Source organism: Sinohyriopsis cumingii, chromosome 1 (genome assembly GCF_028554795.1).
Source record: "Sinohyriopsis cumingii isolate HCF-2022 chromosome 1, ASM2855479v2, whole genome shotgun sequence".
NCBI classification, from domain to species: Eukaryota; Metazoa; Mollusca; class Bivalvia; order Unionida; family Unionidae; genus Sinohyriopsis; species Sinohyriopsis cumingii.
Window position 1 is genome coordinate 125,698,193 of NC_142961.1, and position 24,146 is coordinate 125,722,338.

The following is a 24,146-nucleotide window of genomic DNA, read 5'->3' on the forward strand; positions in this document are numbered from 1 at the left end:
AAATTTTATATTTCACTATACTGCATTAGAAGATCTATATCATGATTTTGTCATTGTTTTAAAATGTTCATTAAATATTAAAGACTAACTTATTCCACATACAGTCATCTCCAGAATCCATGAAAAATCAAGAGTTTCTCTGGAGTCCAGTATAAATAACTCCTGAAAATGGCAAATCACTTCCACATAATCATGATGCATGGAAACTTTACGTCATACTTTGAATTGGGTTTTCCAACATTTCTCACTCACAGCCCCCCCTCTCTCTCTATATATATATCAAACTCAAACTAAATCAAAGGAAAATGTCATTAACAATTATAAAAAAAATCAGAAAATGAAATGTAAAAGGCATGTAAACTGGTTCAACAGGTCCAAATGCATGAAGACAGTGGAGTATGGACCTTGAAACCTAAATTTTAATAACTGTATGCAGGAAACAAATAAAACAAACCAAGGAGGCCTTCATTCTAAATTCTTTTCTCAAAATTATTTTATATCTTTTTTTTTTGGGGGGGAATGCATAAACACTAAGGAAGGGAGAACCTGGATAATAACACACAAAACCTATAATATTTGAATCATTGAAGTGGCAGCCCTGAAAGTCTAACCAATTCTACGTCTTGGGAAAGGGCTGGTGGGTGTCCAAAAATAAAGAGATTTTACTCGAAAGATACAAATTCAATGATACCAGTAAAGCACATTTTACTGCTGTGTTACTGATCCATAACTTTAACAAATTTGTTTGGGATAAACACAATGTGAAAAAAGCACAACTTGAATGAGGAATCAATGAAAACTGTCTAATAAATATATATGTATTACTGTTTGATACTCTTAGAAGTGGCCATAGTGTCCTAATTTATGAAAAGTTTAAAAATGATTTCACTTCAAACAATAACTATAAATTTTCTTTATTTGGTTTAAAAAAATCTAAATACTATACTTCATATCTATTTTGTTCTGATTTCACAGTCAGGCACTTGTACAGATCCATACCAGCTAGGCTTGATAGAAAGTGAACTCGTATAACCAAAACTGTTACACACTTACCAAACAAAGTGTATACTATATACTTAACTGTAAAAAAAAACATGCACCCAACTGCAAACAACGTAAGTCCAGGTCTGCCATCTGCTCTTGGCACATCATGCTCAAATTCCAAGCTAAAGAAAACTAAACAGCATCAGAGATTTCTTTAAGTACTTCTTGTGTATTCAAGACCCTCAATAATTAGCACTCAATAACCAGCCCTCGTCCCTAAGTTTCTCAGACTGTGAATTCCAATGTTTAACACTTTCCATTAAGGTATAAACCTTTGTTGGCAAGAAGAATAATCAAATGAACCGAAAAAAATATTCAAACAGAGCTTGAAGACTATTGTAAAAACTAAACTGAAATAAAGATAATATTCATAGTCAGTAAGTTTATTCTAATAAAGATTTACTGACCTGCCATGAATGAAGCCTGCTGATGGGCTCCTTCATTTCTCACTCAGATCCCCATTTTCCCAACTGTACCCCAATTTTATAAAAAGAGAGGGTTCTGGATTCTAATACCAAAGACCTAAGGAAGGCTCTGGTTTTCTAGTATATTCATACCCAGGAGGTTTTGTACCCAAGAGGTTTTGTACTCAGGAGGTTTTGTACCCAAAAAGTTTTGTACCCATGCAAGTGGCTTCATAACCAAAGAGAAGAAGTTTCATACCTGCCAGCTGGAGGATTCTAATATATATTTTTTTCTTGTAAATTTGTTTTTGTTGTTTTCATTTCAGATACAAAAAGCAGACTGCAAGTACCTTGGATTAAACCATGGCTGCTTTGACATGTTGCTGTTAAAGTAATTAATGGCAATAACAGTTGATATCATAATGCAATGTACATGGCTCACCCATGCAAGATGGAATGGATACAGCCCATCAGAACAAAATCACATTAAACCAAAATCACACTGGAAAGAAAAAGGAAGCAATATTCATCCAATCACAAAGAAACATTATTGATGTTCATTTTATGTGTATTTTCCTCCAATTTCACCTAAATTATGTATTTTTGTCTCTGAAATCTTTTGCACACACACACACACCGATTTATAAATGTAATTAAAAAATATTGAAGTAAATGATTGAATTTGTAGTTTCAGGTATGATTTATAGATCTTAAATCATTTAGCAAGCTTTCAACATTTAAATCAAGCTTGGCTGGTTTCACATGTTTTGCAACGTTGTTTATCAGGTTTTGTGTCATATTATTTAGTTTTTTCCTGACAGACTGAATCTAGTGCAATTTTTAAAAAAAATGCTGTTCACCATGCAATTTTGAATTATTCTGGGAAATAATCAAATAATAAACTTCCAATGCATGGCTACCAAACCACTGTCCTTTAGTATGAAAGCAACATCTTCTGGGCATGAAACCTCTCATCTCAGGAGGGTACATGTACTAACCAAGTTGGATACGGAAACACCTTCTACCAGGCTTTGCAACATATACTCAGCTCTGTTACTGAACTAAAAACATTTTTAATCAGTCCCTTGAAGGGACTGATGCTTTAATTGGTGAAATTAATTTCCAGGAATTTAACAAAAGACTATTTTGTCCTTTTAACTGCTGAGTGTTGCAACCATCTCTGATACTCTTCTGTGATAGTAAGATTTTAGCTGCTGTGGTGGACATATTGGATGTCAGATTGGCAACATTTTCATTTTTAATGTATATTTATAGTGTGGTTAATTTCTATCCATGTTTGAGGGTAATGCCTACCTGATTGTTGTCATGACTCTTGGAAGTAAACAAGATGTTTATTTGAAATTAAGTTCAATACCTAGCCTTGTTTACAAGCTTAAAATGTTCTTGAAGTGAACCTATTGACAGTTTGGAAATTTCCATCATAAATTTGGGAATTTTAGAACAATCTATTGTGTCTTAGGTCAAGTGAAATTAGCATATATAAGATATGTAAGTAATTATTCATTCCTGATTGATGATCAGTCTCTGGAGGGATTTGTAGTTGTGTTCAGATATAATTCTATAACACTTATTTTTTTAAACTATTCATTAGAATTACAAAGTGCTCACTGACATTGTGGACTAAAACACTACTCTGCGATTATTGAGAACCCATTCAAAGACATTCTGGATGATATCATTGTGGTACATCAGGACACGAAGACTCAGTACATCAGAACATTCAAATTATTGGATTTCTTTTGGAACTTTCTATACTTTTAGACTTGTGATAGAACATTTAGGATTATTTTGGAAGTTAATTCACAATACTGTTAGTTCCTTTTGAATTTTCACATTGTATTCTAGGGAAAAAATTATTTGCTGATTTTGTTAACTTGTTGGTTTTGCAACTTTTCTGGTACATAGTTTAAGACCATAGACTCATAACAAAATTATGACAAAAAGTATGGATCATTTGAAATGTTTTGGTAAAAGCCCAGTGTCATAATGAGCATCCACTTGGGGGAGGGGGTAGTGACTACAATATTTTCATGACAGCTGCCATACAGTTGCTTATAATTTATCTATACACATGTAATAAACATATAATACTAACTATTTATTGTTATATGTATAGTACATGTGTACATGTGAATTGTAAGCAACCACACAAGCATTTGTGCCATGGAGACTTCACATACCCCATACAAATAAAAATTAATGATTCAGCATATAAACGTAAATATTGAAAGTTTGGAATGCATATCGAATGTCATTCAACTATAGTCAGAATATAAAGTTTGGAATGCACATCGAATGTCATTCAACTATAGTCAGAATAAAGTATTTTGAAAGCAATTAAAATAAAAGGTACTATAAACAACATTCTGATACTTACATGCTGTATCGATAAAATATATAACAAAAACAAAATCCATGATGATACCATTATAGCCAGAAGAGTTATAATAAGGGCGGGTTGTTGTTGTTGTTGTTGTTGTTGCTGTTGTAGGGTTTAACGCCATTTTTCAGCATACGATAGGCTATACATGGCGGCCAGTATTAATGGTGGAGGAAGAACCCGGAAAAACCCCGGAAAGAACCACCGACCCACGAGAAGCTACTGGCAAGCTTTCTCACATACCCACATTGGCCGAATCTGAGACTTGAACCCACGCAGACAGAGGTGAGATGGCAGTGATCCATAACGAAAAGCGCTTTAGACCACTTGGCCACTCGGGGCCCCAAGGGCGGGTTGTATAAATAACAGAACCATACTAAGTTGTATAAATAACTAAGAATATACCCAACCACGTCCAAATGAATTAAAATGTTATCCTCTTTTTGCACAACATTACATACAAAGTGTTAACAGATCTGTGCATATTATGTTATGATAAATCTAATAATGAAAAGGAAAATAGGTATTCCTGAACAACTTAAACCAAGAACATAAATTATTCAAGGAAAACAGGCCATGCATAATTCATACAGATAAAAGCACTTAAAAAAGATATTGTAATCTACTCTAACAATACAATCCACTTTTCCCCTTGTGTAAAAGATGTTAAATATAAGTTAATTAGTCACAATTTAAACTAACTGCACATACTTAATGACAACACGCATGATTATTTCTCTTCCTCACTTAATAAACTCTAAAATAAAACAAATATCTTATATTTCAAAAACAATATAATAGTACCATGAATAGCGCATTATATACCAGCCCCATGTTTAATAACCCTCTGGAGATCAACTGGTCCAAGGTTATTTTATCCAATCAATCTTACAATGCATTATTTTCTTATTAAACTTAACATGACTTTCACTTTCAACCTTTAGACTCGAAAATCTGTAAACCACAGAACAAGACTGTGGTTGCTCTAACTCATTAACCCCTTGAGATTTTTGTCATTTTTGCCTGAAATGGGGGTAGGAAAGGCATTTTTCTGCTTACTTCTTAATACGTTGAAATACATCCGCTTCCAAGAGATTGTTGTTTAGCCAGATGCCTAGTTGTGTTCAAGATGTTTTGGATTGGCTATTTCATTTGTGCATGTGCAGAATGGTAAAAAATGTACTTGTTTTGTTGTTGTTGCTTATAAGACCCATCATTATCATGTCCTGGCCACTTTTTACTCCAAATCTCAAACATATACTACTTTCTGCAAAGGTTCACCTGTCAATGTGCAGTTCAGACTGGTCTACTTTAGTTCTCAGGCCCAAAAAACTCAACTCCAGGCATAAAATCCAGTTGTGACAACTGACAAATTTTGGTGCAAAACAATCAGATCTAAAAATTTACATTTTTCCTGCTGTATTTTGAAATGTGAGTATAAAGTATAGATTATTCAGTATGATTCAAGAGCTTCATTTGTCTACTTTTCTGGAATACCACCCACCTTTGTGTATCACAATTCTTGACAATGCAAAGCTCAGAAGTAGGGTACAACCTCATGACACATAAATGAGGCAGGAGTAACACAACTGAGACTACTGTATATAGGAGTAACAAGACTGAGAGTACTGTATATAGTAGTAGTAAGTAGTAACAAGACTAAGACTACTGTATATAGGAGTAACAAGACTAAGACTACTGTATATAGGAGTAACACAACTGAGACTACTGTATATAGGAGTAACAAGACTGAGAGTACTGTATATAGCAGTAACAAGACTAAGACTACTGTATATAGGAGTAACAAGACTGAGACTACTGTATACAGGAGTAACAAGACTGAAACTACTGTGTATAGGAGTAACAATACTGAGACTACTTTATAGAAGAGTAACAAGCCTGAGACTGCTGTATATAGTAGTAACAAGACTAAGACTGCGGTATATAGGAGTAACAAAACTGAGACTACTGTATATAGGAGTAATAAGATTGAGACTCCTGTATATATGAGTAACAAGACTGAGACTACTATGTATAGAAAGAACAAGACTAACTACTTTTATAAATAATATCAAGAATGAAACTACTGTATATGGGAGTAACATCACTGAGACTGCTATATATTGGAGGAACAAGACTGTGACATGTATAGAATATCAAGAGAGACTACTATATATAGGAGTAACGTCACTGAGACCACTGTATACAGTTGTAAGAAGATGCAGAATACGTAGAACTTTAGACTCCAAAATCTGTACATCGGAGGAACAAGGCTGAGACCACTGTACATAAGAGTAACTAAGACTATTATATATTGGAGTAACATGACTGAGACTACTATATATTGGAAGAACAAGACTGAGACTATGGTATACAACAATATCAAGACAGAGACTACTATATATAAGCAAAACAAGACTGAGACTACTCTATAAAGGCATAACAAGATGGAGACTACTTAGACCTTAAGAATCTGTACACCAGAGGAACAAGAATGAGTCAACTGTATATAGAAGTAACAAGACTGACTACATTAAACAGAGTAACTAGACTGTGACTACATTAAACAGGAGTAACAAGATTGTGACTACCTTAAATAGGAGTAACAAGACTGAGACTAATGTATATAAAAGTAACATCACTGAGACTGGTGTATACAGGAGTAACAGGACTGTGACATGTATACAATAATATCAAGGATGAGACTACTATATATAGGATTAACAAGACAGACTACTGTATATAGGAGTATTAGATTGCGACTACTGATAATCCAATGCACATAACATCTTAAAATGGAGGTCCATGGAGATTCAACTGTTCTCAATTTTAATGTCCACATTTTCCTTCTTTAAACCACCTATCCAGTAACTGACTTTATGAAACAGGCCTGTGGTATACATACCAACCCCCTTAGATGTATAAGCATAATTATTGCTATTATAAGTGGCAAAAAAGTGTAATTTGGGCATACAAAGTGTAATCAATATATTAAATGCCAGAATTACAATTTACAGCAAGTATGAATAAAATACATCGTTACAACTAACCCGATTCTGCAGCTGGTCAAAATTCTTGTTGTTGTTGTTGTTGTTGTAGGGTTTAACGCCATTTTTCAGCACACGATAGGCTATACATGGCGGCCAGTATTAATGGTGGAGGAAGAACCCGGGAAAACCCCGGAAAGAACCACCGACCCACGAGAAGCTACTGGCAAGCTTTCTCACATACCCACATTGGCCGAATCCGAGACTCGAACCCACGCAGACAGAGGTGAGATGGCAGTGATCCGTAACAGAGAGCGCTTTACACCACTCGGCCACTCGGGGCCCCCAAAATTCTTGTGACACAGGGCAAAATCCATATGGATTAGAACCAGAATATAACCACAAAATATTCTGAAAAATTATTTATATTTAGCACTAACTTGAACTAGTCTACATGTGCAACTTTCACTGAATGATTACAATCTGGAAAACTGTAATGATCATAGTTAGGTGCTCAGAGTGCCATAATATGTTATTTTCATATTCTTTTAAAGCTTGCAAAACAGTGATGATTTGTCCTTTTTTTTTACATCTGACAAGTTTTGAATTTTGAAAAGGTCCAGTTGCTCAAACATTTTCCTCCAGATAACATCCACAACTCACACTTTAAAGCATTTCACTTAATATCTGTCACCATTTTCTTCTTTAAAACTACAGACTGGTTCAATAACTAAATAGCTTATCAATGAAATGAATCTCTGAGGCAGGCAAAGTTCACATCTGAAGAAACCCGTTTCATAGAAATGGATCATATAGAGTTGCTATAAATAGCAAATAAAGGAAAGTACACTCATGCTATTCTTATGCAGCAGTCACCTTTTAAGAATATTCTCAAATTTATATGAGTGGAATTAAAGAGATGATAATAAAAATGACAAAAACATTTTGCTGCTTTAGTGTTATTTTAATTTTTTTACTGTATGAAAAAAGCGTAATCCATATAGTCTAGCATAAAATGTAATTTGGTGGGAGAAAAAAAAAGCGTAATGATTATGCCAAAAGTGTAATGGTTGGCATGTATGCTGTGGAGATTCCAATATTCTCAATTTTAACATCCACAACAATTTTTTGTTTCTTTAAACTTAAAATTTCATATCCATTAAAAACATTGGCATTTTGCCTATGTATGTCTGACAATTAACAATTCCAAAATTTAAGTTACCTTGTAAATCTGTGATTTTTAAAACTGAGAATTTATTAGATTATAATTAAAATTTTTTACTATCAATGGAACAAAGTATAGTTAAGAAATTTTTTCAACAAAATAACAGCTTTTATAGTGTCTTTTGTTACATAAAATATAATGTGCTGATGTTATGAAAACATAATTTTCATAACATCACCAGCAACTGTTTATAAATTATATAATTATAAGATGTACAGCAATTAAGTTTTAAGATAACAAATACATACAATGATGCGAAATACAGGAATAATTTTGTCACTAATGTACAAATGTACATATAAAGAAACATTTTTCAAAACAACTTTATGTGCTCACAAACATAAAAATCCATCCTGAGGTGAATACTATTCTTTGGATGCAAAATCAATAGCATTGACTTCAACCAATGACTTTAGCTTCATAAAGTTGGAACACAGTTGTTTTACATATAAGCTTGAAAAAAATTCTCAAAAAGTTTCTAAGATTGTTCAAGATGTTTTTGAAAATTTAACTTGCTTTGCATCGATACATTAAGATTACAATCTGGTTCAAACTGCTGAGAGAGAGAGAGAGAGAGAGAGAGAGAGAGAGAGAGAGGGAGAGAGACAGACAGACAGAGAGAGATAGTAAGCAAGAGAGAAATGTTTTTAAAAAAGCTCCAAAAATCCAGAACTGTTTTTTTAACCAGAAAAGCAAATACTTTTGGTGCTTTTTGAGATGTGTACAACAATTCAAAAACATATGTTTAACATTCTGGACAACAACAAAAAATTATATTTTCAACGTATCTTAGCCTGGATATAATAAATCCCAGCTGAAGTTTGCAATCAAGTTCCACTCTCCACAGTCAAAAGCAATATTTAAAAAGTTTTTTTGAATCATGCAACTAGAATCTCATGCTGAAAAGCTGCACAATCTCAAGGCATTGATTACGGACAATGGATCGGGGCAGGCTTGCAAAAGGAACCTATGTTTCCGTTCCATTTCTTGTCTTATTAAAACCATTCTTAAAAAGAATTCCATATGGTACCAGTGACAGTCATAAGCCCTTGCCCTGATTTCCACAACAAACAGTTTCTAATATTTGTGAATAAAAATCTGCACGTAATTTTTACAAATAAAGTCCGACTCCCATAAAGATCACTTCCATCCAACATGTCAGTTTCAGACCTTCATCTACCAAATATTAAAACAGATATCCAAACGCCAATGATATTTCCAGACAAAAAGAAGCAAACATTCTTTACTCCTGTCTGCAGATAACCCACATTTTCAAGGTAATCCAAAAGGTAAACATAAGAAATAGCACAAACAATATAACCATCAATAAGGTTCATAAAACATTTCCCTAATTACTGTGAATTCATTTTTTCTGGTTTATGAAAACTTATAGTTTCACTGGTACTTTGTTTATTAGATTGGGAATGGACTCCTGTTGTGTCCACACAAGAATCACTCTTCACTGGATTGTTTCAATTCCTGGTTTGCAACAACCACAAAATCGATGAAACTGGTACCCCATACAAATCCACAAAAACTGGCACCCCATAAAAAATGACCGAATTCATAGCAATCCCTCACCTTTCAACATTTTCAATTATCTTAGCTCTCTAAACAATTTTGAAATGCAGTAGATATACGATTTCAAAATTTACAACATTAACAATAAATTTAAACATCAAAATAATTTGTCCATTAATCATGAACTAAGATGTCTGAATCCATAAAATGCAGAAAAATCTACACATGTGGTCAGCATGCACAAAAGTGATATCGTGATCATATTATGTTCCAGTCATGGTCAGTTTGAATGCTCTAATTTTTCAGTCCTGGTCAGGTGATATCCTTCTGTACAGGTGGCCGCTGGATGTTGTTCCTCTGTATACTCTCAACCAACCAAATTATTCCATCATCTATGTTATCACTGAAATAAACAAATTGGACATATTCTTTATCTACTCTGAGAAAACAGCTTTATTCCACTTCAGCACACTGTAAAGAAAGATTAGCAATTATGAAGAAAAAAAAAGCAAAAACACTAAGCTTTAAGATATATCAACTATAAAGTATGTTACAACTTTTGGAATTTTTTTTCCTTTTACATCCTTTGTGCACAAGTTTAAGGTCCCTGAAGAAATAATAAATCCCACAAGAACTCATGAGGTGTTGCTAAAGGGGGCAATCACAGCAAACTTATCCAAGTTAACCAAGAAATGACAAAGTTTACTGTATGAAGCAAATTGTATAGTAAATAATGTTTCTCCTAGAATACTCACCCAAACACATTAATATTTGGAATAAAAGCCCTACTATCTCCAAAATTCAGTGATCCCAAAGATGAAAATTTTTATCTTTCTCTCTATGAATTATAGATAAAGGGCATATTACCTCCCCTTACCACCTACAGGTGGTGCTAGATTAAAACTGAGTTGAACATCGTGTAAAAGGATGTTTGCATTGCAGGGAGGTTGGGAGGGTATCAAAGTAATGTGATCGGATAAGTATTCTAAAAGAAACGTAATTTACTAAAAACCGGACTTTCTCCTTCAAATACGTTCCTGATTCCATTAACATTAGGAGATTGGTAAGAGATGGAGGGAACATTGAACATCCAACCTATACCACTTGTTACCTCTGAGGGGAGAAGATTCCCTACATAAAGGCTAACCCACTTTCCTAATTGTGTGCATCACAAGCAGAGGTGACATGGATTATGCCTTGAAAGAAGTCTTAACACAAAAAAGTTTTGGGGCAAATCTAATAAAAGCTGCACAGGGTGTTCATTCAGAAGTGCTGATGTCAAATGGGTCTGGTAACCACTTGTGTGACTGAGACTGGGCCTACCAGATCCAGAGTGTCACTGTAGAGCCAAGTAACAAAGAAAAAAAATCAAGAAGATTGACTGTGCATGCCAGCCGACTGCCTCAACAATATTTTTGATAGAAACTTTACAATCAAAGGCAAGGCTTATAAATGTTGCTCTTATTTCATGAGTAGAGATCTTCCAGAGAAAATTCTGTTCTGCTGATAAGTCAGAGTATGACATAGGTATTGCCCACTTAAGCCACGATGAGAGGACTTCAAGCAAATTGTATTGCTTAACACACATTGGCTGCCTAGAGTTGGTTGGAAATTCTTCAAATTTTGTCCGAACACTACATTTTTCATACCACATTATGGCAAAAACCAATTCAATGAGTCATGATAATACCATATGTTCAAGCCAAACTTTATATATTTCTAGGGTGGATATATGGGGCTTTGGACCTTGGCTGGCTTATTGTTTCCTAATTCATCATCCGAGATAAATAAAATTAACAAAATTAATAATGTTGGACCCTCCAACTTACCTATCACACTTTTATTTTCTAAGCAAAAACCATTGACACTCCTCAGAAAACTCACAGCTGGTTCCCAAATTATTTGAACACAATTAAAAAATCCTTGATAAAGATCTACTTTAGTAAAAAACAGCTAATATATATAAATATCAGTGAGAAATGACAATTACCCTTTCAGTGCTGATACTCCATTTACTCTGCAGTCTCGTTTACCCATCATTTCTCTACTGTCATTGAAAATCTTTTTCACATCTCCAACACACATACAGTCCTGCAAATAAGAAAAATGTTATTCTTTTATCTTTCCTTCATTTATGTTGCTTACATGACTTTAGTCTCCACTATTTGTTATGTGGGACTTTAGTTACTCTCCCTCTTAACTAGGGTATTGGAGGGTTTGTTATGGGCAATTGACTCCGACCCTACACAACAACAGAAATGTTCAAATATCACAAATGGGGTAGGAAGGGTCAAAGAAGTCTAAACGTAAGGGATATCACTAGTGCAATATACCTCCTGTAATGTTAAAAACTGATTTGCTTTCGAAGCTGACATGTTGATGCCTTTGAGTTTCACTGGGTTACAAAGTACAATCAGTTATGAAATGTTTAAACGTTGATTAAGGTAATATACATTCATATATACCATACATTGCTCATCAAACAAAAAAAGTTAACTTTGCATACTTGGAGCGGTTACTGTTGATACATTCCAGTGACTGCAGAAGGCACAGTGAAACCGTGGCTTGGTTAAGAAATACAAGGCTGCCGGCAATGGAAGACAGGCGAACACTGATTACAGGACAATTATATATGAAACCTGTGGGGGGAAATCAGACTGGAGAGTGTGACCAGGTGACCAATGAACACAGGTGACCGTTAGGACAAGTTTTACTATATTTACACTTTTCATAATTCATGATTTTCAGTAATCTGCACCACATTAACTTTTTGCCATAATATTTTGATTTTTAAAAAAATGAAAATTTAAACCTTTGCAACTAAATGTTTTACTCAATGTGGCCTTACATTAGATTTTTTGTTAACACTGATTATCCAATTATCAGTAGAATGAGGGTTAGCTCCCTTTTCACCTCTCTTCGCAGGAAGAAACAGATGTATATTTTATTTTAATAGGAGCCAGCAGGCATCCTTCAAAGATCTGTAACATTAGTCATCCTGCATTTGTTGCTGCTGACAAATATTCTGTGCCTAGCTTCATCAATAGTAAATAAATTCATCTAGAACATTTGGTAAGCAAATAGTTGGTTCTAGCTGATATTGGAAAAAGACAGACATCTGACTGACAAAGATCAAGCTTAGCTTAGTGCTCTGTATATTTTCCCAAGTTTGTTAAGTTTCAGTTAAAGTGCAAGTCTCTTACTAATGAATGATCTACTTCCTAACGCATCATTGCACTTGTCTTACTCTTTCAGACATTTTAAGGGTTGAACAGCACGTTATTCAATTTATAGAAACAACAAGGCAATATTAAAGGCATGATGGGATAGTACTAATAATATATGATGGATCCACAGCCAAAAAAATCAGTTTTGGACCTCAAACCATCAACATTTTCAGGCCCTGATCTCTCTCATAACTAAGGTATCCATTCTCCACTAAATGAATTGGAGGGTTTTAGCTAACCTCTCTCCTAACTAGGATACCATTATTTTTAGTTAATCTCCCTATTAACTTGGGTATTTTTTCTGCAACTACTGGCTAATAAGACAACTGCTAACAGCATTTAAATTGTATAAGTTACCCCCCTTCTGCCCCCCCCCTCCAAATGACTGATCATGAATTAGATATATTTTAATTTCTGAAGTACTTGCACGATGAAGTAATTTATGCTGTGCTGCCTTTAGACACTAATACAAACATTTCAAGCTGAGCTTGTCTGCCATTTAGTTTACCCAATTATGATGTGATTCTCAAGACAGATAATCTTATTACTTTGTTGGGAGTTTGCTAGCATAATTTTGAACATAATGAATTCTAAATATTGATAATTTACAAATTTTATTTCTAGAAGTTAGTTTATGAACTTATAAAGATTTATGTACTTGAACTGGTTAGAAGTAAAGCCTGGTTCATGTCTCATGGAGAATCTTTTATCCAACTTATTTCTTTTATGCAAGCCTTCTTGCAACAAGAAAAAGAACTGGTGCACAACTTTTAGTTAAGAAAAAGGGGATCTTGGCTAACTACTTTCCAAAGCAAAAAAAAGCTCTTGGTCTAGTATTTTTTATTGAGAAAAAGAGATTTGCGGTCAACTACTTTTCAATATCAGGAAGTGAACATTGATAACCAAGAGTCTTATTAACAATACAAACAGCCTGTAGTAAAACACAACAAACCTGTACATCTTGCTTGTTGGCCAGCAACAAGAGGGGGACTCCTTCCAAAGCTTCACTGATTATCATCTTGTCTGAAACAGTTTTGACATAAGAACTAAATTCAAAATCCAGTGGACATCAATTATGAACTCAGATTCAATGTTTTGCTGATTTGGTAAAGTGTTTACTTATATAACAATACATTTTCTATTTTCAACTACCATATGAATTTTATTTTATTGTAGATAATTCATTGGTCCTGAGCAAGTCCTGGTCCAGCAAGTTCCACTAATCTATTTAGGAGAGAACTGACAGAGCTGTATTCCTCTAAACCTAGAAAAAACTATACAATGTACAATAAATGGACTCATTATACCTCATAAAAGTAAGTGTCAATGATTGGTACATGTCAGTAAACAAAACGTAATGTCTCCTCATATGATTATGTCCCCCTGACATGATCATGCCACACAATATTGTGTTTTCCTGTCTTCAACAATTTGGTATGATAAACAATTTATTGCCTTTGGGGGTGATATGAAGATATGTTCACTTATTATAAGTCATGTTCCAGTTCTGCTTTTCCCTCATGGAACACGCCTTGGCTTGGCTGAACAAACTTTATATTGCCCTATAACTAGGGCAATAAATGTAATTATCACCTTTATTTGTTTTCAATTACCAAGCTACCAATTTTTTTACGACTTGCTTTTCTAATTGGAACATGATGACAAATGTACAAGATTTTTACCTGCTGCCAACGTTACTGTAATTATTCAGATCTTACTTTTTCCCCCATAGCTAAAAATAAATGATTTTCAAACTAACTGTGCATAAATTTACGTGCCACGTGTCATGATCAAAGAAAACACTTAGTAACAAAGTGACAACAATTCTTTATTCAGCAGTGATCACATACTGGAATGCTGGCCTGGCATGGCTACTTGGCTCGGTAAGATGGCACTATAAAGTAATGGCAGTTTGTTCTGAATTTCAAAAGAATGGTTGGTCCAGTTGATCGGTCAGCCTACTCAAAAGTATAAAGCTTGTTCATATCGCTGGACTGGTTGGTCAGCAGTAAGATCAGTGTATCAAAGAAAGTATATGCCTTGAGGTCTGACTGACCAGCTGTTGCAGTATGATCAGTATAGCTGGCTAGCTATGCAGTCTGTCTCGACAGACAGCTCGCCATTCAGATATAGGACTACAAAAGTAAAAACTGGCACATCCAAGTAAAATGGTATAATGGTAGCCATTTATCGATATAAAAGGGGAGTTAACCTGTAACCTGTGTATACAGAGAGACAGACAGACAGAGACAGAGACAGAGACTGAGACTGAGACTGAGACAGAGAGACTTATAAACATACACCAGACAGAACAGAAAGTGCTATCCCTGGATTCCTGTAGAAGTATGCTTGATAATAGTAGGCAAAATTAATATTTTAATACAAATAATACTATCATACAGGTTAGAGAATTTTTAATTCATACTCTATGGAGATTCAAACCTAGGTCTGTGGGTAAACGGCACCCATTGCCTTGCCTGCACACATAAACCCATATTCCCTCACGACTAAGCACACATCACCAAAAAATGATGTTACTCAATCGGTGTTATATGCACTCATGTGTAGCAGACACACTTGCATGGCGACCTAGTAATTAATTCTCATGTATCTACACAGTCATTCTGGATTCCTATGAAAGAAATCAAGGTATATAGAATTAATTATGGAGAATTATAAATATACACCAGACAGAATGAAAAGTGCTATCCCTGGATTCCTACAGAAGAATGCTTGATAATAGTAGGCAGAATTAATATCTTAATACAAATAATACTATCATACAGGTTAGAGAATATTTTATTCGTACTCTACAGAGATTCAAACCTAGATCCGCAGGTGAACTGCACCCATCGCCTTATCAGCACACACAAGCCCATATTCACTCACGACTAAGCACACATCACCAAAATCTGATGTTACTCAATCGGTGCTATATGCACTCATGTGTATCAGATATATGTATATATATATATAGAGAGAGAGAGAGAGAGTGTTTTTTTGTTTTTTTCCGTAAGGGCTGGATTTCAGAGGCAGCTGGGAAAGTTATCATAATACAATGTATTTAATGGGTAGAACAATGATTGTGCAAATGAAATGCAGCATTTTCATTCTAAATTTCTTGAAAGACACATCTGGAGCTCAATTTAAAGTCCCTCACCCTTATGAATCATATATTCTGTTTACTTGTATATCAAAGCTTGAAACTCTGTATATAAAGTGAATGACCTAAGAATGTGGACAAGACAATGTGCTTCATATTTAACTGGTTACCTATAATTAGCACTCACTGGTCATTTATGAATAACAAGCTTCCCTAGCTTTACAGGGCAAGGTTTCGATGGTTAAATATATCAAGCAGCTCTGAGATTGACAAATAAGCTTACCTATGAGATAAGCTATTTATCAAAGAAGCAAAGACAATGCATTTCACTTTGAAAGAACAAGAATAATGGCACTGTATTTGAGTCCATACTGTTCATAGTTGGTAGCAGATAATTATATTGTTTAATGTATATCATCTATCTTGTGTACTTAACTTTTGTCCATGAGTGCTGATTGTACTTTCTGGTAATGGTCATAAGTTGTAAATAAGATGCTGACATAGTTTTTTGAGTTCAAAATATTCTAGAAACAGACTTATTTACAATTTGAGTGGAATTTTTCACTAGAATGACTTGTATCAAATCATTCCATAGCCCCACTGTGGCCCCAGCTGATTGATCTTCTAGAATGTTCAATCGATTGAACAAGGTCTCTACCTTGCAGGAGGGATCTTTTGTTGCATCATCAGGAATAATGAAGTACATGATATATAACTTAATGAAACTGGCCCATGGTCATACTCACCTTATAACAGGAATGGTATTATAATGAAGAGTCGTATAATGAGGGGTATTATAATGAAGGGTCTTATAATGAGGGAGTGCTGTACTGAAAAACAATAACAGTGCAAACCTTGAGTACATTGTAATTTTTTTAAAATTCAAATTTACAGCTCTTAAACCTTACCAAAGGCTTCTTTTGATTCATCCATTCTATCCCGATCTGAAGAGTCAACTATGTATATGACGGCATGAGATTCAACATAATACTGAAACAAAAACATTTTAAAATCTGAGAAAAATGCTTCAGGATCCGCCAATTTTCAAAAGTTAATCAGTTTGTGTCTGTTGGTGATCCCTATGCACCAATGACAAATCATCCTGCAACTCACACATGAATTGATACATAATTTTCTCTTCATCAGATGTATGTCAAAATGGGTACAGTCAAACCCGGTTATCTCGATTATATCAGAGGTGTAAAAAAAAATCATCAACATAACCAGATCCTGAGATATCAAGGTTCATAAAAACCGGTAACATAATTTTAAAGATGTCGTTGACCATTACTCCCATCTCTTGCTCTTAGGTTTACTGGAATCCCCTCCCACTGCATGTTACAATAAAATTAACAAAATGCTTAATTGATAATAAAATGAAAGAAACTAACCTGGTTTTACAATTTATCATTAGCAATTTATTAAAGAAATAAATGAATCTATAAACTCCCTACATCACATGTAGCGTATGCATCCATACTGTACTGTGCATCACTTATATCAGATAACACATGACTTGTTTTGTTAACTGACGTGACTATTGAAAAACAAATCATGTTTGGTTGTACTCAGAGGTTTGAATCTGTTATCAGACTGAAAAATGGATCGAAGAAAATTGCAAACAAGAGAGTGGGAGAGAGAAACATCAACCAATTGCTTTAAGGCACCCACCATTCACATATGACATGATGTACGGTGCAAAATAACCAAGAATGTATTATATCCAGGTCAATATATGACAGTATCTCACAAATAAAGATTAATACATGTTTTTGAAAATCACTGTGAGTGCAAACGACAATCCTTTCACTATCATGGGTTACAAAGAGTATTATTAAAGCAAGTTATTGCCAAGTATACTACTTACCCTGCAGGGTTCAATGTGAGTTTGTATCAATTATGATTCCAGATGACAAACAAATAGATGCCCAGGTGGTTAATAAACACAAGTAACGAGCAATAAACTCATTGTTTGAACTTACTGGTAGGATATCAAACACATAGGTTATTTTATTGCAAAGCAAGCCGACCCCAGAAACTGACTTTGGATTCTTTAAGTGTGCCAATTCATTTTTTCTTTTCTTTTTTTTTTAGCCAGCTTTGGTTCCTTTTTACTGATATTCAATGGAATTTTGAAAATAAATTAAAACAATGGAAGCCAATTTTTCTGCCAAACCTAAAGAATATATTCCAAATAAGAAAACAAAACAAAATAAGACCTCAAGCCTGAGAACTAAATTATGGGGCCTCAACTGCCAAAGTATAGAAGAAAACTGCCTGAGATTATCATTTCGCGTGCATATATACAAGCATATATATATAGGGTGATATTCTGCTTTGTAATAAATCTGTTCTGTTTATTTTCTGTTGATAAGTATATGCTGTTTCATGAAAGTGAAAAAAATGTTTCAAAAGAGAAAACTTTAAAACCAAAACATTGAAATGAAGTATGAAATTTTGATACAACTTGAAAAAGGCAAGAAATGTGCTGATTTGGCAAAAAGAAGTACAACATTAATCTGTTTCAGATGCAGCCATTCAGGAATGGCATAAAGAAGTTTTGCCAAAAATCTTAGACAAGTTCAAGCCATGTGACATTTATAATGCTGATGAGACTGGGCTATTTTGGCAATGTCTGCCTAACAAGATGATGGATTTGAAAGGAAACAAATGCAATGGAGGAAAAAAATCCAAAGAGAGAGTAACTTTGCTTTTGGCCAGAAATATGGACAGAAATGACAAGATCAAGCCATTAATAATAGGAAAATCTGAAAATCCAAGATGCTTCAAAAACATTAATAGGTCTTCTCTCCCCAGTGACTACAAAAGCCAGTCAAATAGCTGGACGACAGGTGATATCTTTACCAGCTGGTTACGCAAGTTAGATCACCACTTCCAGTTTGAAAAACGAAAAATAGAATTAATAATAGACAACTGCCATGCTCACTCACGTTTCAAAGGGCTACAAGCAATCACACTGTATTTTCTTCCTCCCAATGCTACCAGTAAGCTTCAGCCACTCGACCAAGGAATAATTCTGGCTTTTAAAATCCATTATCGGAAAGCTTTAGTTAGCAATTATTTGCTTGCAGTTGAGGAAAAACGATCCTATAAACCAATTTTGCTAGGCATTTTCATGTCTGCCTGTGCAGCTTGGAACAGTGCATCACCAAAACCATTCAATATTGTTGGTTCCATTGTATTTTTTCAGACATTTCCGATGAAGAATTTCACCAGCAGTGTTTGACTGCAGAAGAAATGAAAAAGCCTCAAACAGAAATATGTCTTGAATCAATGGCTGATGAGACTGCGGATTCCATAGGCACTGCTTGAGATGAATTTTCTAATTATATTCACGTGGTTGATGATGCCAGTGCCTATGGTGGACTTACTGATAAGGCAATAATCCAATCAGTGACAACCAAGCTGATACAATCATGCCAGCAAGATGATGATGATGATGATGATGATGATGAAAAGTTACAGTGAAATGGCTGAAAACATTAAAAACATGAAATTGTTTGTGGCAAGTGTTGCCGATGCCAAGCATATGTATAAAAACATAAGTGCTTTTGACTCGTTCATTACAAATCAGCTTGGATTAAACAAAAGCAGACTGATCTTACTTCATATTATCTAAAATGAATAATGCAGTGCACATTATGATATGTTTATATACTTTTGTGTTGTAATATGTACATGTATAGATTCAAAATGAAAAAAGTATTCATTTTCTATTCATATATGCATTGATTGTACATGTATGTGTAGGTAATTTTACCATGTATTTTTGTATTTCTACTACATTATGTTCAGTTTATAAACCAAAGATATTTTGAAAACAGTACTGACACATCTTTCTATTTTGTAATAAATTGCTATCAAATGAATCATCATGATATTACGTGCATATGGAACAATTGATAACTTCTGAATATTCAGCCATCAGCAATTTTCCATCTGCACATTGATTATGAATTTGTACATTTGCATAATATTTCATTACTTGTATCTCCTTGATTGCTGTTTCTTGTATACATGTATTGCCATGCATAATTCAGATCTGAGTTTCACCTTAACAAACAAAAAGGAAATGAAAAAATATACTTGTAGCTGATGTCTAAGATTCTGCATTTTCGTAACAAAGTTATATTGTAACTTGTACACATGCTTGCCTTTGTGAATCCTTGAATATTTTATGTAGTGAACATGATATATTCTAATAAACTAACCGATTAAGCTACTCTTATGAACCAAAAATAAAATGAATTTTAAAAAAACGTGATTACCACTGTTACTGACCAAAATTGTGCATGAAAGTAAATCGTTTTCGCTGACCATTTCTTGTAAAATTTCTGCAAGATACACATAACAAGTTGCACTTTGTCAAAATAAGAGGGTCCACATGTTAATTCAGACCAAAACTTATGCCTGACATAACGGGGTTATCAACCTAACAGGGGTCAAGATAAGTGCGGGAAAATTAGCATAACAAAAGAGGAATTTTTGGGGACCGGACTTAAATGCTCGACATACACGAGTTCACGAGATACCCAAGGTCGAGATAAGTGGGTTTGACTGTATTTGCATGTAGGTACTCTGATCTGACAGAAATGGTCATCACTGTCAGAAACAATTTTTAAGTCTACACTCAAGTGCTGTTAAAGTACATGCACCTTGTATGTAAATTTGTACAGACAAATCACTAAAAAAATTTACATCAATACAATAACAAGTAGGAATATTACTGATATTTTAATCCATAACTTCAACGCATGGATTAATATCCCATTTCTGGTATTGCTGTAAATAATCCAATACTGCTAAAATAATCATCTTGCATGCTATTTTTTATGTAATAAGCACAACATAACAAAACAAAATTTGCAACACAATCTATGTGCAAAATAACTCAAGAAAATTAGCATTATAATAATGTTGCAAAGCTAGTCAGTAAAATTAGCAATATAATCTATCTACAAAGTAATTAACTTGCAAAGCAAGTCAGTAAAATTATCAATTAACTTGCAAAATAAGTCTTGGTAGAATGGCATAAAGTTCCAGTAGCTACAAGAAAAACAATGATGACGGATCACATCCACGTTGGATGAGTCAATAGGTAGTTTGGTGTTCCAGCTGCAATGCATACACTATGACACGTTCTTGGTCTCACAACCTGTGGAGACAATCCCTTTCAAATGGAAGTTACTCTCCTGACTAGCCACAGTTTTTGTGTTACAATTCACAGACAATCATCATACATACAATTTGCAAAATGAACATAATGCTAATTATGGATTTAATCTTTTATACAAGCAACTGAACACTGTATAGTTCATTTCCAAACTGGAATAATTTCTGTTTTGGGAAATATAAATTTGCTGGCGTAAACTCATCACAGTAAGGATGAAAACATAGGTTTACTCGTGCCTTATCCATAATCCAAATTATGTCATTTACAGCTCCGACAAACAAACAAAAATTAAGGTTATAACGCCTTTCATGACACCAGCTTCTTCACACACAATAAAATGGTGCTACATAATGGTATTTATCATGGGATTTACAAAAACCAAGAATACAAGTACCAAACAACTTACATTTTTATGTAAACAAAATCTACTTCTGATTGCTTTTTAAGAGAGATGATGTCAATGACAAACTGTGTGCATGTTATCCTACCTATGCAAGAGCCAGAGTGGTGATAATGATGACAAAACAGTAATAATAATAATAATAATAATGGTTGTGATGATGGGAAAACTGGCTAAAACACTGATCAAATAACACATATCATTACTGTTTTCTAACAAAAACAGACGCAGACATATTAGGTGAAAATAATTATTAATAGTAATTAAAGTATAAAGCTTTTAATCCAACAACAAGGCTAGTCTAATATATACTGTCAATGGAACAAATGGACGTCATGATAAAATGTATATACCAGCACACAACTTGAATCCAACCACAAACAACATAGACTCTGATTTGCCATTGCTTGATGCATGTGCAGATCAGGGTCGATGTTGTTTGTTGTACTGATTACTCCTAACAAACAGCACAGACCCAGATCTGTCAGAAGTGTGCAGTTGGACTTGATTTACACACAAGTATACAGGGTACTGTCTCTAATGGTAAAAAGGTAATTAAATATAAGGATTTTTCTTCAAAATTCATCATAATTGAGTACCATCAATATATAAATGCTTCACTGCTGGACTACAAAAATTCCCATATCCAAATGCACCTCACAAGCAGTGTTCTGCCAAGGATGCACCATTACGTCATAGGCACTTAAATCTCACAGATGGTGCATTAACATTTCTGTAGGTGAGTCATCAAACGCACATAAAATTTCAGCCAGGAATGAAATAGCAATCGTAGCAAACAAATTTGAGTTCAGTTAATACACCAGTTTGTTTACTGATAAACACATGTGTAACAGCACTTTTCACTGGATCTAACACTGTAAGCCAATCAATTTATCACTCGGAATCACTTGATTAATAACACTTCAATCACAGAAATGGTGCTAGGCAATTCAAAGTCATGGAGAATTTTAAGTTTTTTGGGCCTCACAACCACATCAATTTACCTATCAGTTAAACATGTACTATAAAAAACACTGGTGTTTAGTATATGTATCACTGATAGGTAAATTGTAAGCATCGATACAGGCCCCTGAGCTCCCAACCAAAGAAAATGAAATCAATTGAAGATTATAACATAACTGATAGCAACAATAAGATGCCAGGCGATCAGGCTAAACAAATAGAGCGTAGTAGCAAGAGTAAATCTGATCAAAGGAGAAGGTTCCATAACAGATGGCTGAAAGAATTTCTGTGATTGGCATATGATTCTGACACAGAAAGTCATGACATGCAGAATCCTGAGACTCAACATAACACCAATTTCAGAATTCATACACTAACCCAACATGCAGCAAACAATGCCCACAAGGCTTTTGTTATTGCTGAATGAAGAATTTCAGAAAGCAGTGAATAAAGTTGCCAGTGAAAAGGAGGCCAACATTCCAGCTGCTATGAAAATTGTACTTTGGATCCTATATTATCATCATGTAAAGCAGGCCCAGAGAAATCATCCATCATTTAGCAGAGTGTACTGATTAAAGGTAAATGTAATAAATGAAAACTAACACAATATACAGGTATATACTCTTACATATTCTTGTTACTAACATATGTATTTCAACAAATAAAAATATATGCAAAAATGAGTTATATTGTTGACCCCACATTTTTAAAATGGCCCCATATTTTTTTAACTCATGGAGCCCAGCCCCATTGGGGTCATTTCTTGGTAGAACACAAGTTAAAGAGCTTGTTGGCCAAGTAGATAATTGTGTTACTTGCATTACAATTTCTATAAAATATGAAGGAAAAACACACATTCATTAAACAATATCTTTAAATCTCACTTTTGTTGCCACATATAAAATTATCTGAATTGCAAAAATTATTATGACAATTCTTCTCTTACTTTGTCCCAGAGTGACTGCAGTTCTTCCTGGCCACCCAAATCCCAGAAGTTAAGTCTCACTCCTTTAATATCTATCTGACCAACTGCAATGGTAAATAGAAAGACAACTTCAGCATCAATTCATTTTCAAACAATTTTGAAAACATTTTTTCTTTTTCCAAGGTAAGAAAAACTTATGAAACAAATAAGTTCAAATAACTAATGTTCTTCCAGTCCTATTAAAACTTCAAATGTGTAATCTTTCCTTCATGGATCCCAATCACAAACTGTCACAAGTTGTCTCCCTTTGACTAACCAGCTGGTCATGGGAACTTTAATATCCACCCTTGATTTTCTTGACAGCCCCAGGAATAGTAGTTCAGTATATAAGTAAACAATGTGCATTGTTCTGCTTGTCAAAGATTACATTAGTGAATATTAAATTATATTGCAAGTTCATGTTCACCTAAACAGCAATGGTGCCTTTCAGGTAACATTTAAATATTTGAGCTTTATTTAAGAAAATCAGAAGAAAAAAATATAAAATAAAGCTGTCTTAAAAAAATCATCTTTTTTAATATCACCATTTATTGCGCTTCAATTTAATACTGAAATATACTACCAGCCTTGTCATATTATGTAACTAATGAGTAAAAGGTCAAGGTGACCATCTATATGTACATATACTAATACAGAAAGAGATTTAAATGATAAAAATTACCTGAGATTAAAAATTCAATAACTTAAAATTT

At 34.1% G+C, this 24,146-nt stretch overlaps 1 protein-coding gene across 1 annotated transcript in view; it reads right to left on the reverse strand.

Moving 5' to 3' along the window:
* Positions 1-7,779: 7,779 nt before the first annotated feature.
* LOC149807823 (ADP-ribosylation factor-related protein 1-like) overlaps positions 7,780-24,146 on the reverse strand; it is a 30,692-nt gene continuing 14,325 nt past the window's right edge. The window contains exons 4-8 of the mRNA XM_089971016.1: positions 23,416-23,498; positions 16,821-16,902; positions 13,762-13,832; positions 11,573-11,673; positions 7,780-9,985 (exon numbers count right to left, since the gene is read on the reverse strand). Coding sequence (XP_089827142.1) covers positions 9,895-9,985; positions 11,573-11,673; positions 13,762-13,832; positions 16,821-16,902; positions 23,416-23,498 — 428 coding nt within the window. The 3' untranslated portion in view covers positions 7,780-9,894. The remainder of the gene's footprint in view (positions 9,986-11,572; positions 11,674-13,761; positions 13,833-16,820; positions 16,903-23,415; positions 23,499-24,146) is intronic.